Source organism: Hetaerina americana, unplaced genomic scaffold, assembly GCF_022747635.1.
Source record: "Hetaerina americana unplaced genomic scaffold, ioHetAmer1.1.p SCAF_5, whole genome shotgun sequence".
Classification (NCBI taxonomy): domain Eukaryota; kingdom Metazoa; phylum Arthropoda; class Insecta; order Odonata; family Calopterygidae; genus Hetaerina; species Hetaerina americana.
The window spans coordinates 91048332-91069857 of record NW_027287095.1 but is presented as its reverse complement, the minus strand read 5'-3'; the positions used below and the strand labels follow the sequence as shown (position 1 = coordinate 91069857).

Below are 21526 nucleotides of genomic sequence, written 5' to 3'. Positions count from 1 at the left end.
GTCATTTTCTTCGACTTAAGTAACCATGTCATAGGAATGACGAATTCTGCTACTCATCATTTTATTAGTTGTAAAACAATACTGTAGGGGAAAGTTTGTATTGCTAGGCTAATTTGCTGGAGAAAGAGGAAAATGTTTTAAATAATATCAAATTAATAATATAGGAAAAATAACTGTTGAGCATTTAGATATTTCTAATAATATATGTTAGTGACAGATTTAATCGTTTATTCGTTACCAACATGGCGGCGACCAGGAGGTTGCAAAAGGTAATGACGTTAAGATTTTCGATGATATACGGTTTGATTGAGCTTAAATTGTTCGGAAAAGCCAGAGGAAATTTGTAATTAACTGGGAATTATATTTCAATTCATCTTTTGTGTTATTTAGGCGTAACTTATTTGTTTGTCTGTGGTTATGTACCATGCATCGTTCTCGATGAGTTTTAACGTTTCGGTGTACCAAATACAAAGTTTTATTATCGTTTAACAATGCATCCTTACTGGATTTCCTTAATTCGGAGAAATCCTTTGTATTTTATTTGGAGCGAATTTTTTGTCTTATTTGTTTTCCTCATGGCTACCGTATACTAGGTAATTGGCACAAATGTAATTAAGTGATTCATTTCAGGAATTGCAGGACATTCGTGGTTCAGGATTAAAATCTTTTCGAGATATACAAGTAGATGACTCAAATATATTATCATGGCAAGGACTAATTGTTCCAGTAAGTAGGTTGATTCATGTAAATGGTATTTACTTAGTGCATTATTGGTTAACCTGTTCTTTTATTTTTCCCAGGACAATTCCCCGTACAACAAAGGTGCCTTCAGAATCGAAATTCTGTTTCCTGCAGAGTATCCATTTAAGCCTCCAAAAATAAGTTTTAAAACCAAAATATACCATCCGAATATTGACGAAAAAGGTCAGGTTTGCTTACCGATTATTAGTGCTGAAAATTGGAAACCAGCGACGAAAACTGATCAAGGTAAGCATGTCTAATTTTGTATAAGTAATTCAGTTGCCTTATCCTTGCTGGCGGATACTCGGCACCGGTAGATGATTTTGCACAATGGCCAATTATGGATGTAAAAGGCATTATATCTAATAATAGTCTGTGTTATTTTAGGGTGGAAACGGCTAAGTCCGTATAAGTTCACGTGTATATTCGTTCAAAAATTCATGGGTGAGTGAGATAGCAGCCCGTAATATTTGATATGCGAAATGCCACAAGTGGATGGGCATATTGTTTTGACATTCAGTCTGACAGGCCCTTGTTCGCGAGAACAGAACACGGGAAAACATTCATTGCCATAGGATACTCAGTAGTGACAGATTCAACATTTGCTTGAATGCTGGTAGGAAAGTTTTGTGGGTGAACTGCGTTTGGTCGTCAAATGACCGTTACACCCGCCTAATCATGTATTAACATGAATATTTGTTGACCTTCCTGCCCGCAGTTTTAGAATAAATCAGTGCATTCTTCCTTGTGATAGATGCTCCGGGATGTTATGTTTTGCCTTAATTACTCTCCACCAGTGTCTGAAATAAGGCAGTTTGCCCACTAAGTGACAGTATATATAAATTCTTCACTAAAATCTCGTGAAATTTCGGCTGTAAAGCAGGATATTTCTAATATTAAAGGCATAATTGATTATAGCTAAATTCCTATTATCATTTGTAGATTCAAATTATGGAAGAGCGTATGGAGAGGTAAAAAGTATTAATTGTGATGGCTTGCTTTGCCCTGTGGATTTTTCTCCACATTATTTATATAACCGTGAAGGTATTCGAAAATCTAATTTATTTTCTTGGAAACCTTTTCATTATTATCCAGCTTTTCCTAATCGTTCTACTCTTAATTTACTTTAACGGCATTTTATTTTATGCCTATGCTTGAACTGAGTCTATGAACAAGTTTCAGGAGAGGGCATCTCTGGCTTGCAACATTTTATTTTTGCTATAATTTCTGAGGGCTTGACTTATTAATAAAAAACTCTGAATTTGGTTATTCCAGTCAATTTCAAATATCTTCATCGCCATCGATAGAATTTTCATTAGTTGAAAAAAGTATTGTGCAAGTATGTGAAAGTGATGCTAATTTTATGATCTAGTTCTTAGGTCTTATTTCGAGGTCACTCATGGGGATGCATTATTCTTTCTGCCTTTGTGAAGAACAAAAACAGCCATGGAACAAGGTATACAAATTGAGCAACTCAAATATTTGACATTTAACTGTTTACATATCTCTGAAGTGTTATTTACCCAAATGGCTAAAGTAGTAGGGATGTAAGAAGGTTTGCATTTGACAAAGAGGCGTTCACAAGGAGGGAGTTGATGCCTGGGACATTGAGTTATAATGTTAAGAAAAGACCCTCATAATTCTCTGACGTGGAGGGCACTTGTGTATGGCGTGGAAACCTGGTCCCTGAAGCAGGATGATATGCATAGATTAGAGGCTCTGGAAATGTGGTTGTGGTGTAGGATGGAGAAGGTGAAGTGAACAGAGAAGAAAACAAATGATGAAGTGCTTGATATGGTGGGTGAGGAGAGGGGATTGTTGGGAGAAATCATAAGGAGGCTGGATGAGGGGCATATTGATCGGCCGTAGAATTTTAAAGACTGTAATAGAGGGGAGTATGTTAGGCAAACGAGGAAAGGGCAGGACCAGGATAGGGATGTTTGGTGGAAGGAATAATGGAATTGCAATGTCTAATTGTAGTTGGGGTGCCAGGTGGTGTGTTTTGTTTGGAAAGGTAAGGAAGTAATCGTTGTAATGTTGTTCAGTCTATATTCAAAACTTATATTAACTGGTAGATTACCAATACTAATAATTTGCAATTAAACTAAAGAATGAGGACGTGGTATTTCGGTGTCCAGTAATGTTACATACAAAGAAAACTGTTTAGCAGCACTAATTCATTATAACATTTAATAATGAATGATGAAACAAGTGGAGAGAGCTCTTAATGCAGGAGCCCATTTATGTCTTGGGCTTTTCTTTCCCTGTATGATAAAATCCAATGGGAAAAAATTGCAAAAAATTTATTTGAAACTAAATATTGAATAATGTGGGTCATTAATACTGGGCGCAACCCTCCCCAAGTACTGATTGTAGCATGAACAAATAAAAAAATATGTAACAGTATAGTATTTTATCGATCGTTTTTTAATGGAAAACAATAATTTGTGTTTCAAATTAAATAATTTATCAGATTACGTATCTAAATAAACACTTATTTGTTTATATTTTTCTAAGTTTCACAATATGTATGATTGTAACTTTTCCACATTTAGATCTCTTTAGTTATAATATGAAAAATTATACTGTCAGTACTATCAGGATGAATGTACTTGTAATGTAGGAATTGAAAAACACATGCTTTGCATAAGGTACCAGATTACTTTTCAACATAGTCTCTTTTCATCTAAAAGAAATTTTCCCATCCCTTTTCCAACTTTTTTAAGCTGAACATAGCACAGAACTTCAGAAGGTACTCAAAATAAGCATGAATGTTGGCGATGACCTCATACAATATGACTTTTTTTCTCCTGTACCATTTTTCCAAGTTTGAAAATGTCTCTGGGGATGAAATCTCGTGAACACAATAGATGCTGCAATAATTCAAACCTTCATTTTGTAATTTTAGCCATCAAAAATGTGCAGGTGTGCACCCTTGCATTTTCATGATAGAAGATAATTGAGATTTTATTTACCAAATGAGAATGTTTAGTCTTGATTTCTTCGTTTGACCAATGCATTAAAAATGCATGATTCTACTCTTCATTTGTCATTTTCGCTAGTTGTCATTATAGATGATTCCTTGTGCATCCCAAAAAAATGTGGTCTTCACCTTGTTGGCCGATTTCTTCATTATCCTCCTCTTTTGCAATCAGATGACCTTTAGAAACCCACTGTTCAGACTATTCCTTTGTCTCTGGAGTGTAGTCATGTATCCACGTTTCATTCACAGTTATGTGTCGGTGCAAAAAATCAACAGGATAGCAATGGAAAAGCATCAAACCAGCCTCCAAATCGACCAAATAGTTGGGTTTTCTCACGTCTTAAAGCAAACACAGCGCCTATCTTGGATCGAACTATTTTGCGAAGGTTCATTCATTGATCACTCAAAACCATATTGTTGATTTTGGCAATCATTTTGGTGGAAATCACCTCCACTGGACGTCCTGAATGATGTTCATCTGTGGATGTATGGCCACGTTTACCGTATTGTAAACAGTCGCAAAAACACAGGAGCAGAGGTGCCATGAACTTGGTCCAACTCTTCTTTGATCTCTTTCGATGTTAATCCTTTTAAATGGAAGTTTTCATTCACTGCTCAAAACTTTCTTTCAATTTCTGTAATTAAAATTCGACTATGAAAATGAAACTACATGATGGATTGATATAGCTGAATAATAAACAGCAGTCTAGTGAGAGGTGAGGCTCACTGAAAGGGAAACTTTTCAGATAATACTAGAGCCATCTCTTGGAATTTCTAAGGAATTATCAAGTGACCCACGTAAACAAACTCCTTATTTTCAACAGTCGTAGGTTAAAGGCTGAATTAACAATATTCACCAGTAGAAGGCTCGTTAAAATCTAATGGAACTCAAGTACTGTTTATTGAATTGTGTTGAAAACCCTACAGAACATCAGCTCCTATATTCTTCTATAATTTAGCAACAAAAAGTAATTGTGAGAGTGATATTTCGACAGCGGGTGGTAAAATTTAAGTGTTCCGGAGAACAGGTACTGTGACCTTACTTCCCAGCATTACGAGTTCTACTGAAAATTACAAAGGAAGAACATAATGCATTATTAACAATTGAAGTTCCCTTTCATTTAAATAAATACTTGGATGCATTAGCTACCTTGACAATTGAAATAAATTCAATAAATAAGATTTACAAGGAGCACTCGTAACTGTTGTTTTTTCTGAAGATGCTTAAGATTTACTGGCGACCATATTTTGGAAATCTGTGATATATTTTATTGGGATCAGTATATGCGCACACACACACACACACACACACACACATATAGCTACACTTCTGTATCCACTTGTTGTGCCTTCTTTGAAATGTTCCAAATAATCTCCTCTCCTTGCCTGGAATTGCTTTTGTTTTTTTTTTCGTTCTGTCCATTTAATTCTCTCCATTTTCCTCCCCAGCCACATCTCCAAGACCTCCAATCAGCACTAATCCTTTTCCCTCAATGGCAAAGTTTTTAAATCATTCAAAACCCATCCAACTCCATATTTCAATTTTCAACTCTCTCGTCTTTACATATGGTCTCCCATCATCAACTCCTTCCTCCTTGAATAGCATTCTATGACTAATGAAATTCTTTTAATGGCCTTTCTGCTTACCTGAGTATTCCTCTGAAGCACATCCTAAATAAGTGACCTATATTTGTTCCAATTTGGATCCTAACTTTAATGTATGTTTTTACCTTCCTGTTTCATAAGACCTTTTTACTTTAAATTTCATAGGATTGATTATTGCCCTTTGCATATCAAACTGCTTCTTTATTGAGCGAGCTAAATATTGTAAACTTTTGGATTACTGGCTATTGAATGCATGATCATATGCTGATCGAACTGATTTGAAGAGTGCTTCCTACCCACTTGCATTCCCCTTTTGTCATGCCACTCTTGTGGTTTCCTTTTTTGTGTATATTTAGAAGCTCAGTGATAAATGTCAGTCCTGCCTATCATTCTGCAAAATTTCTCTCCATTCAGTATCCATGTTAATGCAGTCTTGAGATTCTGTGTAAGTCATCTCTCTCTCCAGTCTACTCCTGTCTTCTGCTAAATGTTTATTAATTGTGCTGAGTTAACTCTGTCAAATACCTTCCGCATGGTCCTATATAGCCATGAACCGCTGGAATAGCCATCGCATAATGCTGCATTTCTCTTTTCTGAGATGGTCTATCCAGTTTCTAATCAATTGCATGCTCCATATATTTTTAATGTTTGTGAAAATGCATGGGTAATGCAAACGTGGTAGGTACAATGTGCCTTGAACTATTCAATTCTCATGAAAGTGTTAAGGTAGTGCACGGTCCATCTATAGGCTGAATGAAGACAGTTTTAATGAACAAATTAATGGTTAAGGTGCGTGTTGCTTATATGTGTCGATGGTATGATTCCGAGCGATGTTATATGTTATACATTTATTATTCTTGTGCATTTTATTTTCATTACCTTGAGTTAATTTTTTATTGAGCGATATGATTTGGTTGTGGCATGATCTTTCATGAGAGAAAAGAGGGATTGATCAGTCACCATTGCTTCTGGTCTGTGAGCACGTGTAGTCTTCTAGTGTTTAGTTTTCGACTTTAAGAACTGCTCCTTTCAAAGTTACCAGCGGAGAAATAAATTACTGTGCTGAGAGAATCATACTCAGTGATTTTTAAGCTTGAAGCCATTGATTTTGAAAAAGAAGGAAAGGTATTCAAGAAAATTAGAGTCGTGAGGCAACCTAGAACTTAGGCATTTAAGATGCGAGGGGACGGAGGCAAGAAGAAGCAGTCCTAATATGTTTACACCAGAAGAAACGTGCGATGAGGCGCAAGAGATGCTTCCAGCCAGATTGCAAAGGACATGAATTCTTAATTGGGTTATTTTAGAGACATCAAATACACATGGGGTGTATATTTGAGCTGTGAGAGTTGTGTTGCCATGAGGGCAAAGTGATTGACGAAGAGGACCAAATGGGAAACAAAAGCCGCACCCATCATAGGTTCTTATGGAAAGAAATACAGTTGAAACTGGCCAATGATGGGAGTAGCCAAAGTCAGGCAATTAAACCTTGGAAGTGGAAGAAAATGTGTGTGGTTGTGGATCCTGCATATCTGAGTAATATAGTTAAAGGTCCTGCCAGCTCTAATCTCCCTCTGGACTGCTCTTTTTAATCCAAAATCTGTCTTAGCAATGGACTGTTCCCATGTGCATATTACTGATAATCTAGAAAGATTTAGTGAACAAATACATTCAAATTTGGCAAATATTCCAAGTGGAGTAACTGAAGATTCATTGACTGGAATTATCCTTAAATAAGTCTTCTAGGTTGAAGTTGCATTCCAGATGACAGAATTAGTGGAAGAATGCAATTTAAGACTAAATGCAATTGAGTAGGGTTATTAAAGCTAAATTTGACAAAATATGAAGCTTTATATTTATAAATCCACAAGATTTGGCCTTTGTGAAAAAAATGGGCTCCATAAAAGCATTAGGCAATGTACCAAGCACTACAGTGCTAAAATTGGACATAAAAGGTTTCATTTCAGAAAACAGTGAAATACCTGAAGATGTTATAAATGATCTCTCCCCATTGACATCAACCTTAGAGTGGTGGAAGAGCATGTGCATTCTGATGACTCCGGGACTGCATTGGTGGGAAGATTGACAATTGCTCTTGGTAAGGCCACTTTGCCAGATAGATGGTAAGTGTAGGAGCCAGAGGGAAGGTAGTCCTCACAGCATTTGTTCCTCAGCGAGGCAACTGCCAAGGCATCTGACCCCAGTGAGGGGGGGGGATGCTTGGCAGCGGGAGAGGCAAGACTTCCTCAATTGTCATCTCACAAATTACTGGTAAAGCAAAATCAATGGCAGCAACACAGAATATGGAAAAACCAGTAAGAATAAGAATTAAATAGGACGATGTTCAGGATTGGGAAATTATAAAATATAAAGAGAGTAAATATAGATATTTTAGGGCTGTTTGAGTTGAGATGGAATGGTGCCAAAGATTACAGTAGTGACCGTACTGACTAATGTGCAGTGGATGGGAAGAGAGCTAGCCAGAAGTGGCAATGCATTTAAATAAAAAGGTAGGAAGAAGCATAATACACAGAGAGCAGGTGAGTGATAGAATGTTTTTAGTGGAGTAAAAGCAGAACCGACAAACTTGGTTGTTGTTCAGGTAAACATTCCTGCAAGCAATCATAGGGAGGAAGAAGTCGATAGGGTATACGATCAGTTAGAGGACATGATCGCGTGTGTTCCTGCAGGGAAACATTTGATAGTGATGGGGGATTGGAATGCGACGGTAGGCGAAGGAAGAGATGGTGACGAGGTCGGGGACTACGGTTTAGGCACGAGGAATGACCGCGGAGAGAAAGCAATTGAGTTCTGCAGGAGATAGGGATTAGTCATCACCAACACTTGGTTTAGACACCACAAAAGGCAGTGCATGGAAAATGCCTGTGGATGCTGAAAAGTGAATAAGAAAATTCAATAATACTCGTGTAGTTAGGCACAGATTTAGGAAGTATGATTAATTTACAGTTTCCCAGGACCTGATGTGAATTTCAATCGTGATTTACTACAAATTAAGTGTAATATCAGATTAGAAGGGAAAAAACAGGGTATAAGGTTGAGGAAATGAAATCTGGAAGCATTAACCAGAATGATAAGAAATAAGTGAAAATGTCAGCTGGCTGTAGAGAAAATCATGGGTGAGAATCACTCCAGCAGCAGTATTCCTTATGTGGGAGGTACCAAAGAAAAAATTGTCAGGATACTCCAAGGGTATGGCATTGTGACACGCTTAAATTCTGCCAAAAATGCAGGTGGTATGCCACCCTGACTGAAGAACCCCGTCCCTCGCCCTGCCTTCGATGGAGTGTGTGAGAATAAGTGCAGTTGTGGGAAGTCCTCTGTAGGACAGACAGGCAGGTAAATTATGTGTAGACTCCAGGAACCCTGGAGAGCCTTGAAAAACAAACAATTCCACCTCTCACCTGAGGTAGAACGAGCCTGGGTGTTAGATAAACAAACATATATAAAGTCAGCATGATATAAAGAGAGTCATGTCACTGCCCTAGGCTCATCCATGACACAATTGAAATAAATAAAATCAGATAAAGATCAACAGTGAAAACCTTTACCAGCTCCACAGCATTTAGAAATGGATGTGCCAAAATTAACCGATTGGAGAGCAGCAATGCCTGCTGTAATTTTAGCGTCCTGCCAGTTATGAGCAGATGGCAAGCATGCACGGTGAAAGCCGGAAGCATTCATAATCTCCACAATCCTCTGGCTGCAAGAGCGTTCACTCCATTATAACATACCAGACACTAAAGTGCTGGAAATAATTACAGAAAACAAACTTTTGATTCATCTAAAGCTAATTCAGATGAAGATGTTCATGGTTATGAGTGACATGGCAGTAATGGTTTTTAATGTTTATGTCTTGTTTTTAGTTTTATCTAAATTTGTTTAATAATATTCCGCGTTATTGTGTTATAACTACGAGTTATTTGATAACATGCGAGCTGTGAGAGCTTTCCAATAAATGCGTTGAAGTTAGTGCAATTTGTAGATAAGTTGCATATGGAGCAATGGAATTAGCTCATAATTTGTTTGGGAACTTTAGATGGATTGAATCAATATTGATTTTTTAGGAATTGGGTAAATTATCCGGTATTTGAACTTTTTGTTGTGGGTCCATGAATTTATTTCAATTTTTCTTCATTTGACAATTTTGCTTGTGAGATTTCATCTCCAACTTATCTCCAAAACCTTAGCATCATGAAAACAAACAATGTTACAATTATAGTTGTCAGGTTATATTTTGGTCAACCTTTTGTTAAACATACACCCTTGAGGACTGCTAACCTTGATGTGCGCTGGTATGAATGGAAAGTACCTTGCATTTGTGACAGTGAACATTAGTTGCTGGGATTCAGAAAAAGAGATAGTGAAATGAGATTATTAAATAATGGTTTCCAACTAATTTATTTTTACAATTCACTGTTTGAAATTACCTTCATATGGTACCTTGATTTAGAATTTTGACTTATTGGGAATATTTTTCATTTCGGTTGCTTTTCCCTACACTAATACTTTTTGTTTAGCTAATTTGTGCAGGATGTATGGAAAAATATGGTAATTCTTAATGCCAATTCCATCATTGTAAATATTTGGAATGAGTTCTCTTCCTTCCTTGTTTCCTCTCAACCACTACAAAATTATAATTCACTGCTAAAGATAAAAATGCCGGCATGAGGAGAAGTGGTGTCTATTCCCTGCGTTTGTGATCCCCACGGCCCAGCGCTATGCATTGGCAAGGTGGGGAGAATCGTAGACCTCAGGGTGATGAAACTCAAAAATGTCTCGAGAAGAAGAAAGTGGACTCAAGGTTGGCTAGCCACCTCGCAAGAGACTCACGCAGTTCTGTGGTGATAGTTCTCCATTTTGAAGAAGACTGGGTGCCCTAAAGTCCCCAGAGAAAGCACAGCACTACATCAACAATGCCCTCTCCTGGTGAACGGAAAAGTGCTTCCCTCCCACGCCTTATCGTCCCCTTAGAATCCAATAGTGCCGAGACAGTGACGACACGACCAGACTCGAGGACAGATACAAGGAGGGTGGCGGGTGCGTTGGCAAACAGTGCAGGACAAGTGGTGACTGGAATGTGCTCCCTAAACTCCCTTCCCCCAGTGGTGACGCAGAACAAGGGGGCCTTGCCGACTGTTAAGGAGTGGATGTGCATTTGTCCCCTCCTCCCACAGAATCTCTCTTGAATGCACATACAGTGCCTAATTACCCCCTAATTGCACCCATTCTCGAGCCAACTGTAAACCCCTCTCTCATCTCTCTCCACTTCTCAATGCTTTATATATTATGTCATGTAAGACTGTATACCTGAAGATGTCATGACACGATGAAACCTGGGTCCTATAAATAAATCATTAAGTCGATAAAACCAAGTTTTTTCATTATCTTGGTGTTGGTTAACTTCCGCAAAATGAAGCCTTAAACAGTTACCTTCATTAAATAGTGTTTTGCATTGCTTAGCTGGTGACTTTTCTGGGGAAACATGTAGTGTCCCAATCTCATTCCATATTTGGCGTTTTCAGTGATGCCTGCTGCATTTGGATTGTGGCACGTGTGCGCCAAAGCTTACCTCTTGAGGTAAGGTTGAGGTTTTATTAGATGGCGTTAATAATTTCTCCTCTGCCTTCATGGTGGAGAATGAAGCTGGTGTTAGTCATTTTCTTCAAAAGCATTCACCAGATGATTTCTCTCTCGGGCAGAAACCCAATAATGAAAATGCTTGATGTAATAATGTCATGATGACCTTCGACATCTTTTGAGGGTGATGGTTAGATGGTGCATGCAAGTATCAGTTATTGTGCCCCTTCATTATGAACTCTTGAAATACCCAGACTTCCATTTTTTCTCTTTTTATGAGTAGGTTTATCAAGGGATGGCATTCTGTGGTCTTCTTCTATCTGTTTGGACTTGTTCTGTTGATGTAGATGTTTTTGAAAATTTTTAAGTCTTCCTTTCCTTGGGGCCATGTTATAAAAGTGTCCTCTGCATATCTGGTCAATAGCTTTGGCTTTTTCTCCTAGGTTTTCTGATCATTTTTTTCCAATTCCTCCATAAGTAGATTTATGATGCTAAGTGGCAGTGAAGAATTCATTGGCATGTCTTTATTTTTTTGTAAAAGATTCCATTAGACAAGAAGAAAATATTTTAAACAAAATTGTCATTTTTTGGCAATCTTCTGAAAAGCTGTTCCTGGTGAGCTTCCTTACATTTTCCACCGCATCATTGACTGGATTGCTTCTTGAAATGTGACACTTGGTTGATAGCTGATGAGCATATCACTCTCTTCAACCCACGTTTATTAATTGACTCAAAGTGTGTCAAGTTCCATAAATATGTTAATGCTTTTCCCGATAAGGGTAGTAAATTCACAGGCCAGGTGTCTTTTTAGTTCATGTGTCGTGGAGTCAATGATGCCAAATATGAGGAGAAGTTGGGGATTCAATTGTTGTGTATTTTTGGATATTCATCATGACCATACCACAGAAACCTTTTCAAAAGGTATTTTGTTCTTTTTGTTAATTCTTAAATGAGTGCACTAGCTCCACATAAAACCGATGAACCTCGGAGAACCTCTTCATTTGGCCATTGTCATCCCACCGTCTCACACTAAACAATACCGGTTTCCCCTCTCCATTCATGGCCGCTGTGTATGAAATAATGCTGCCTCCCTCTAGAAATATGCAGAAGCCTTTACAACCCATTGTCAAACAAGAGTACTTCCACAAATTACTCAACAGCAAAATCCTACCATGCACTTACGGGTGCATTCCTTGGACCTAAATGCACTGCTTCGATATTCTCAATCTTGTCTCCCGCTACCTCCCCACCACTCACGGAATGCATCGGATGCTGAAGGAGTGCTTACTGTCTAATTGGAAATAATGAAGCCTGGAGTTGCCCTCCTCTTGCCAAATGCCCCTCCCCCTGCCAAATTGCCCGATGCATTAAAATCCACCGTGCACCCCCTCGCCCCCATTCCCTCCCTCCGACTACCCCTGGTGTAAATGCTGCCCCTTTTTTCACTCCACTCTTCCTCCATCTAAGCAATCCTATCCATTATGTCTTGTAACTTTTGAAACTCTTTTTGAATAGAGAAATAAGGAAATTTTAAATGATTTCAGGTTCCATATCATAAGGCTAAGGTTATATCCAATGAAGGATGATATTTGATTGGAGCTGTGGATTTACTTAATGAATGTAAAAATATTTAACCCTTTAATATAGTTTTTCATAAAAACGATCATTTTCTTGGTAACTAACGAATGCTTTCATTTGGTTCTCACCACAACTCCCATAACGAGTTTGTTCAGGAGATATTACAAATAGAAACAAAGTGCAGAATGTGCCATCCCAATAAATTTCTAACGTGACAGAAGTTGACACCTCTGCTGATATAAATTATTCTTTAATTCACATTTTGTGCATCCCTTGATTCCAATCAAAATATGTATTGTTTTGCTTTCTAGCTTTCCCAGCATTCTTCCCCATCTTCAGCATCACATGGCCTCTCTCAAGTTCCTCCCGCATCAACTTGCCCTGCCTTCTTCGAATTCCTCCTAAAAACACACCATGCCTAGGTTGTTGGTTTGTGTAATTTCCATTCATTTCATTTCCTCCATTCTTCTTCACGTCTTGAAAGACTCAAATATTTCATTAGTCTTTCCTTAAAAACATTACTCAAGGTGTTCACATAATCAACTCCCTTATCTTTATTAAAACTTCTTCACCTTATCAAGGTGTCCAGCTAACTGGAAAATTGGAAGGTCTTGGGGATCTTAATCAGAATGGAAAACATGGGGAATTTGTTTTTTGTCTATTCACTTGGACAAATCCTATTTAGGTTGCAAGTTTGGGCTTGCTGCCAAATTGTTAAGACCTCTGCAGTTAGTAGCCTGTTTGTTATTTGTGGTGGATTGACTTGAGAATTGCAAAGAAGATTGCTGGATAGGCCTTTTAAAAACGATGAAGGAAAGGAAAGGCAAACTGCATTGAAAGTGAGAGGGAGTTACAAACCCAGAGTATATGCCTTGAAAGCACATGCAAAGAAAGGTCACTCACATTAAGAAATAGATTAATTTTTGTAAGTCCTGCCATTGAAAAATTAGTGCTGTTGATTATTATTATTTTTTAAATGTTTTACGAGAGTTTAACTTCTTTTAGTTGTGTTAATTTGTTGACATAGCACCATATCAGTTATGCGTGAGCTGTTTGATTTTCACCTACTTACCAGTCTGTGCTTTCTATCTCTATGGTTGATTTTTATTATTTTTAATATTGCAGGCAAGAAAGAACCCTTTTTGGGTGACATTTTCTTATAATCACTGCAATTAACAATGTTTTTTTGTATTTGAGATTGTGTTCTTTGGTCTAGGAAACTGAAATATAGGTATAACTTCCTTTCCATTGAACTTATAAAAATTTGCATTGTCCTTGAATATTTGATTCAAAAATTGACTCTTTGTGTAAAACAAGACTTAGAAAGTGCAAATTTAATCTGGAAGACCTCAAAATCTCCAAAAAAACAGAATTAGATTGATTTAACACCTTTTTCGGTACAATTCTTCTTCTAATAATGCTATTACTTTGGCCTTCTCTATCCAAAACACTGATACAACGGCAAGCACAAGTGGTAATGGATGCCCCTGCCCCCCCCCCCCACTTCCTAGCACTGCTTATCCCAATGCCACATTCCATGCACCTGAACCGTTCCCCTTTAGCTAAGGTTTGCCTAAGGTTCATTAATGTTCAGGATAACTCTGATACTACTCTCGCCTCCCATGGTTGGCCTTGGGAGGCAAGAGTGGTAATAGAGTTATCCAGAGAGGCACTTTGCCATTTGTCGCTTAGGCCGCCTACTCCATGTGGAGCTCCCGTACCCTCTGACCAGTCCAAATAGGTGGTCAAAATTACCCAATCCAAGTCTGCACCTTGAAATGCAAACAGGTTGAGCACTCCTGCCATATAGATTTCTTTATGGTTGATGTTGTTTTTGCTGAAGTTTCCATTGAATGATTTTACCGGCACACGGCATCACTGACAGAATTCAAGTCCCTTGCCACATTGGAATTACTCCCCTGACAATATAAGCCAACGTGCGTACCTTATCTGAAACCACCAAATTTCATATTTTTTAATAAGTTTTGTTATTGAACTGCAACATGCTGCATATTTGTTTGGAATATAAGTACATGAATTTTATATTTGCTGATGGTGTTAGAGCAGTAACAATCCGGTACAACTCCTGGGCATTGTAATTTTCAGAGCGCTGCAAATCTGGTATCCCATAGTTTTCCTTGGTTTGATTTTCACCATTATTAGTTAAGACAATCATGGTGAACTTGAAGAGATGTACTATCAAACAGTTACTGTTACAGATTTGTTTTTCCGTTGTGTGCACAATTACAAATGTTTTATGCTAGCATATTAATACCACTAACCCCTTGACAGATTTCTTCCCTCATGTTGTCCCAACACTCCCCTGCTGCAAGCCTCTATAGTGGCCAATGGGGTATCATGGGTAGATTTTGATAAAATTGGAATGTTTTAGAGCTCTGTGTATTCAGTGTGCTTTAGGTTTGCATTGTAGATGTGGTTTTTGTTTGTTGTTGCAGTGATACAGGCACTGGTTGCCTTAGTAAATGATCCGGAACCCGAGCATCCTCTGCGTGCAGATCTAGCTGAGGAGTTCCTTAAGGATCGGAAAAAATTTGTGAAGAATGCAGAGGAGTACACAAAGAAGCACAGTGAGAAGAGACCATCTGACTAAAGATGCTTAAGACTGATTAAAATTGGATTACTTCCTTGGATTTAACTGTTAAAAACTGCGATTAATTGCTAATATTTTATTTAAAGGGATGTGAAGAATCGATTTATGTGTCAAAAGTGTGAAACCAACTTGTGTGCATATGAAATCTCTCTCCTTTGTGACAGTCAATCTTTTGTTTTTTGGGTGGTTTGATTGTGAAGCTCTCAGGGTCACTCTAGAAAGAAATTTTATTATGTGCTGTGTGCCCTTATGTTGTTATTCTCGTTTAACATATCACATTGGTAGAAATTTGAATAATGAAAAGTAGCACATATATCCAGAAGAATACAGCAGTATTTTTTCCACAATTTCTGTTCAAAATTTTGCCATATTGTGATCTATTGAAATTGCTAGGTTTCTTTTTCCTTTATTTTCTTTAAGCTTTCTTGCCTATTGTGGGTGAGTTGGATTACTGATTTGGTTACAAGAAGATTATTAAGAGAGCCAATGTAATGATCGTTGCATTGCTATGGCATTAGCAATGAATCTGTAAAATGATTGAGCTTTGTCTTTGGAAAAAGATTTGTGAAATTTGATTTATTAAATCACATCTTGGCTGATAATGTGAAGTTAGCTTGTGTACAGGAGATACTGGTATTGTGCAGAATAAAAGGAATTTACTATTTACTGTGATTTTCTATGTGGAAACTTTCTTTACAGATTTCCCTGTGTTAATTTATTTGTCACATAATATGCCCTACTAGTATCTTTAACTTAGAAAACATGCTTTTATTGTTTACGTTCTCTATTTCTCAACGATAGTGTATTATTTTTATCATCAATATAGAACAATAATTTGATTTTTTCTATCCGATTTTAAAGTCAATTCGAGGTGATAAATATATACTACCTTGATCAAAAATTTCCCGGAATTTATTCAGAAAATTAAAAATACAAGTTTATTCATCTAAATCTATATTGTCCCCTTCAAAGTAATCCCCATCAACTGCAACACACTTATGCCAGCGCTTGATCCAATCCTCGAAACATTTTTTATATTCGGTTTTCGGTATGTCCATCAGTGCTTCCTGCGATTTTTCCATTACTTCCTCTCGGCTTCTAAAACGCGTTCCCCGTAATGGTTTTTTAACTCGATTGAACAGAAAGAAGTCACAGGGAGCCAAATCAGGTGAATTTGGTGGCTGTTGGATGGTATTTGTTGCATTTTTCGTAAAAAAATTACGAATAATGATAGCACTGTGCGACGGTGCGTTATCATGGTGCAAAATCCACGAGTTTTCTGCCCACATTTCTGGTCTCTTTCGGCGAATTGCTTCACGCAAACGTCTCATAACGCCCAAATAATACTCTTTGTTTACTGTCTGGCCTTCTGGCAAAAATTCATGATGCACTACACCGTTGTAATCCATGAAAACCGTCAGCATTGCCTTCTTTTTTGACTGAAAACGACGTGGTTTTTTTGGTCTCGGCTCATTTGGTGAACGCCATTCACTTGCCTGATGTCTGGATTGCGTGTCGTACTCATAAACCCACGTCTCGTCTCCAGTAATGATCCTTTTGATGAATGTGGGATCGGATTCAGCCTCGCAAATCATGTCTTTTGTGACGTCAACACGGTCTCTTTTTTGCATGAAATTGAGGTCTTTTGGCACCAACTTTGCTGCTACACGACGGAAACCCAAATCATTAACCACAATGTCTTGGGCGGATCCATAGGCAATGTTCAAGTCCTCCGCTATTTCTCTGATGGTTAATTTGCGGTTATTGACCAACATTTCTTTTAATTTATCAATTTTTTCACCGACTTTCGATGTCGATGGTCTGCCACTGCGTTCATCATCTTCGATTGACTCACGACCACTTCTGAACCGCTCGTGCCACTGGTAAACGACCGTTTTTTTAGAGAATCGTTGCCGAAACACTTTTCCAACATTTCCAACGTCCGTGCGCCACTAAATCCGTTTTTTACGCAAAATTTAATACAAGTTCGTTGTTGCAAATTTAAATCCATTTCTGAAATTGTAAAAAATCGCCAACACACACAGAGATAGATGTACTCTTGGCTACGTAACTTTTGCAAATGTCAAGTTATGACACTAAGATTTAAAGGGAATATCAACAACAGATGTACCAATTTAACAAAAAAAAACAGAACTCAAATCGGAACGATGGGAGCGCCACACGGTGGTTATTCCGGGAACTTTTTGATCAAGGTAGTATATGTCGTTTGTGCAATAAATGCGCAAACGGGTGCAATCTGGCGGCCATGATGCGGACTAAAGCCCCGCCCGCTAGTTGCTCCAGACCCAATGAGCCGTCTGTGACTGGCGGATCGTCGAGCCGTGCGTATGGTTCCAGGTGTTGGTTATTTTACGTTGTCCTTGTTTTTACTGTTTTTCGAAAGTGGAAATCACGGAGCAGCGAATCAACATCAATTTTTTTGGTTAAGTCAGGTAAAAGTTATAAAGAAATTACTGAAATGTTGACAGCTGCTTACGGGGATAAGGCTCTGCAGAAAACAACCGTTTTAAAGATGGCCGACAAGGTGCCACGGATGATGGAAAGCCGGGACGACCTTCAAGCACCTGTTTTGACGACAACATTGATCGTGTGCGGTCCCATGCCCTTACCGATCGTCGAAAAACTCCGAATGATATCAGGTGAAATAAATTTAGGAAAATCAACAGTGCACACTATTTTACACGAAAGTGATGGATGGATCCTTAACCATGACAATGCACCTGCACATCCAGCATTGATTTTTCGCCAGTGACTGGCAAAAAATTCAATCGCCATCCTCATTCGCCAGATCTCGCCCCCTGCGACTATGTCCTATTCCCAAAATGCGAAAATTGATGGGGGAACGTCATTGGGAAGATTTGGACACAACAAAGCAAGACACGGCGACAAAACTAAAAGGGCTAACTGCCGAGGACTTCAAGGGTGCTTCAAACAGTGGAAAAAAAGATGGAATAAGTGCATAGCTACGAATGGAGAGTACTTCGAAGGGGCAAAATCGATGTAGACGAAATTATCCAAATATCATTTCGTGGAAGTTTCATTTCGAAATTTCTTATGGGGTGGGTTAATGTGATGTTTTTTTAAAGTGATCGGAGATTGAATCGACTTTAATCCCGTGGGTATATATTTTCAAGGATCGTTGGGAAATGTTGGAAGACCTCTAGGACTGAAGTCTGCTTCGTGCTATGGTAGCGAAGTTCAAATTATTCTGGTTTGAAGTTTTTAGGAGTAAGATTTTTCCAAGGTATTACGATCTTGTAAGAGGAAGAAATGATTCTTCTACAAAAATACTATTATTAAGTAAGCTACCGGTTAAGGTAAGTTGTGGATGGACACAACTACCAAAAAAATATGTTGTGACCCTGAAAAAAAACAAACTATAATCCTATCCTGCTCCTGCCCTTTCCTCGTTTGCCTAACATTCCCCCCTCTATTACAGTTTTTAACATCTGACTTCTGATCAATACGTCCTTCATCCATTTATCCTGCCTCCTTAGGATTTCTCTTAATAACCCCTCTCCTTGTCCATCGTACCTAGTCCTTCCTCATTTGTTTTCCTTTCGGTCCATTTCACTTTTCCAGCCTTATCCACATTTGAAACCCTCCAATCTACTTCTATCATCCTGCTTCAGTGATCAAGTTTCTGCTCCATGCATTGCTACGCTCCAAATCTAAGTTTTTACGAGTCTTATCTTAAAATCCTTATCTTAACGTCCCTGTTATCAACTCCCTCCTTGTGAAAGCCTCTTTGCCTAGTGCAATTGTTCTTCTTACGTCCCTACTACTTGGACCAACAGGGTTAAACTTTTCCACCTGCTCTAGTTTTTGCCCTCCTATTTTTATGTTAACCTTGGCCTTTCTCTTTCTGGTAAATTGCATGATCTTTGTTTTATTTATATTGATTCTCATCCCATATCTATCGCACTGAATTTTCAATTCACTCAACAATGCTTGCAACCCCATCGCTGACTAACTAGAGCTTGGTCATCAGCAAACCTAACTGATTTTACGTATTCCCCGCCGACTTTCATTCCTCCTGTCCCTCCAATCTATTCATATTTTCTGCTATAAGTATACTCAGTAGTTTTTCCCAATTACCTTAATTAAATGCCTTTTCGAAATCTATGAAACAGGCAAATATGTCGTGAGTATTCTATATTCCACTCGATTTGCGATATCATTGCTGCAATGGCTTCGTGCCTGGCTCTCACTATCCTCAACCCAAAATGATCATTCCCTAAGTAATCATTTGCCTTGCTCTCCATCTTTCTGTTGATGATCCTAAGGACCACTAAAGCTTCATGGGAAATCAAACTTATTGTTCTCTTGTCCTCTCATGATGTAGCCTTAGCCTTTTGCGGAATAGAAACTAACACTGATTTCAGTCTTCCGGCCAGATTCCTACCTCATAAATGCTACGAATTAGTCCATACAGCGTTTTACATTTCCCTAAACCTTTTAGTAGTTCCGCGGGAATGTTGTCTACCCCAATGGTCTTATTTGATGGCATCTCCCAATGCCCTTTCTATCTCATCGTCTAGTGTGCCTGGACCTGTGCCTATCTTCCTCTACGTCATATTCTTTTTCAATGTCTAACTTTGTTGGTCGAAGTCCTTTGCTATACAGTTCTTCTATCTATTCCTTCCATCTCTCTTGGATCTTTCCTGTGTCAACTATTATCTTACCCGCCTTATCTCTAACTGTTAGCACAGATCTTCCCTTCTTATCTCTCTATAGTGATTAAACCTTGCTGTATAGCGCACCAATTTCACCCTTCTCCTGCAAACTTCCATATCCTCACACTGCGTTTTCCACCTTGCTTCTTTTGCTTTATTTGTTGCCCGCCTCAATTTATTGTTTAATTCTTTGTACCTCCTTTTGCCTAACTCTGTGTTTACATTCTTCCATTTTCTACTCTTGTCTATCTCTGTAATCATCTCATCCCTGATCCATGGTTTCCTGGTCCTTTTTCCGTAAACGGTTCCTGTAGTGTTTTTTTTGTGGCTTTCGATATCCCTTTCTTGATACATTCCCATTTTTTTTCAATAGTACTCAGCTCTTAACCGTCCTCAATGGTTTTCTCTACAGCCTGTCGGTACTCCTTCCTTTTAAAACCATTTAACACTTCTACATTCCATTTCCTAACCCGCCGCCCCTGCCTTATCTTTTTGAAACGGACGCTACATTTCTTAACAACTAAATTGTGGTCTGAGTCCGCATCCGCTCCCGGGAAGCTGTGCGAATTTGTCACACTGTTCCTAAACCTGTGCCTAACCAGAATATAATCAAACCTTTCTAAGTCACCGGGCATTTCCTTTGTATACCTACGCCTTTTGTGGTGTCTAAACCCAGTGTTGGTGATGACTAACCCCTGTCTCCTGCAGAATTTCATTGATTTCTCCCTGCGGTTATTCCTCGTGCATAAACCGTAGTCCCGCACCTCATCACAATTTTTTCCTTCGCATTCCAATCCCCCATCACTATCAAATGTATCTCTGCAGGAACACACGCGATTATGTCCTCTAACTGATCGTATATCCTAACGACTTCTTCCTCCTTGAGATTGATTGGTGGCATGGAAATTTGAACAATGACCCAGTTCGTCGGTTCTGCTTTTATCTCTCATATATATATATATATATATATATATATATATTTATTTATTTATTCTATATATATATATATTTATTTATTTATTCTATATATATATATATATATATATATATATATATATATATATATATATATATAATTTATTTATATATAGTATCTCATGTGATATTCTATCCGTTGCTTGCTCTATGTTTATGTCTCTTTCTTACCTCTATATTCAATATAATGGCAACCCCTCCTTGGATCTCGTCCCCGCCACTGTATGTTATTCTCTAACTATCACTCCAGCAATCCCCGCTATCCTTCCATCTCACCTCGCATAGACCTAAAATATCTATATTTGCCCTTTCTATCTCTCGCTTAATATTCTCCAGTTTCCCTGTCTTCATCATCATCCTAACATCCCACGTTCCTATTCTTACTACTTTGGTCTTCTTCTTCTGCGTCTTCTGACCTGCTGCTGTCGGTTTTCTCTTGCAAGGGTTTCGTGGGATGACAACCGTGAAAGCCTTGCCTCACCCGCTCCCGGGCACGACACACGACCGATTGGGCTGAGCCCTGTAGTTGGCAGGACTCATATTCTCTCTGGTGTCCATCGTTAAGTCTTGGGAAAGATAATTGAGGGGGATCCCGTTGCCTTCCTCAATAGTGTTTTTGACGTGAAAACATCACTCAAAGGCCGCCCCACTGGGGTCAGATGTCTTTGCAGCCGCCTCACTGAGTAGCAGACCTTTCGTCTGGCTCCTAACCTACGACCTATCTGGCAGGGGTGACCCTAC

At 38.5% G+C, this 21526-nt stretch overlaps 1 protein-coding gene across 1 annotated transcript; it reads left to right on the top strand.

Annotated features, from left to right (window-relative positions):
* The first annotated feature begins 97 nt into the window (after window positions 1–97).
* LOC139693628 (ubiquitin-conjugating enzyme E2-18 kDa) lies at window positions 98–15779 on the top strand. Its single transcript, XM_071591865.1, has 4 exons — window positions 98–269; window positions 631–726; window positions 801–987; window positions 14959–15779. The coding sequence occupies exons 1-4, from the start codon at window positions 243–245 to the stop codon at window positions 15111–15113; spliced, it is 465 nt and encodes a 154-aa protein (XP_071447966.1). The 5' UTR covers window positions 98–242; the 3' UTR covers window positions 15114–15779.
* The last annotated feature ends 5747 nt before the right edge of the window (window positions 15780–21526 follow it).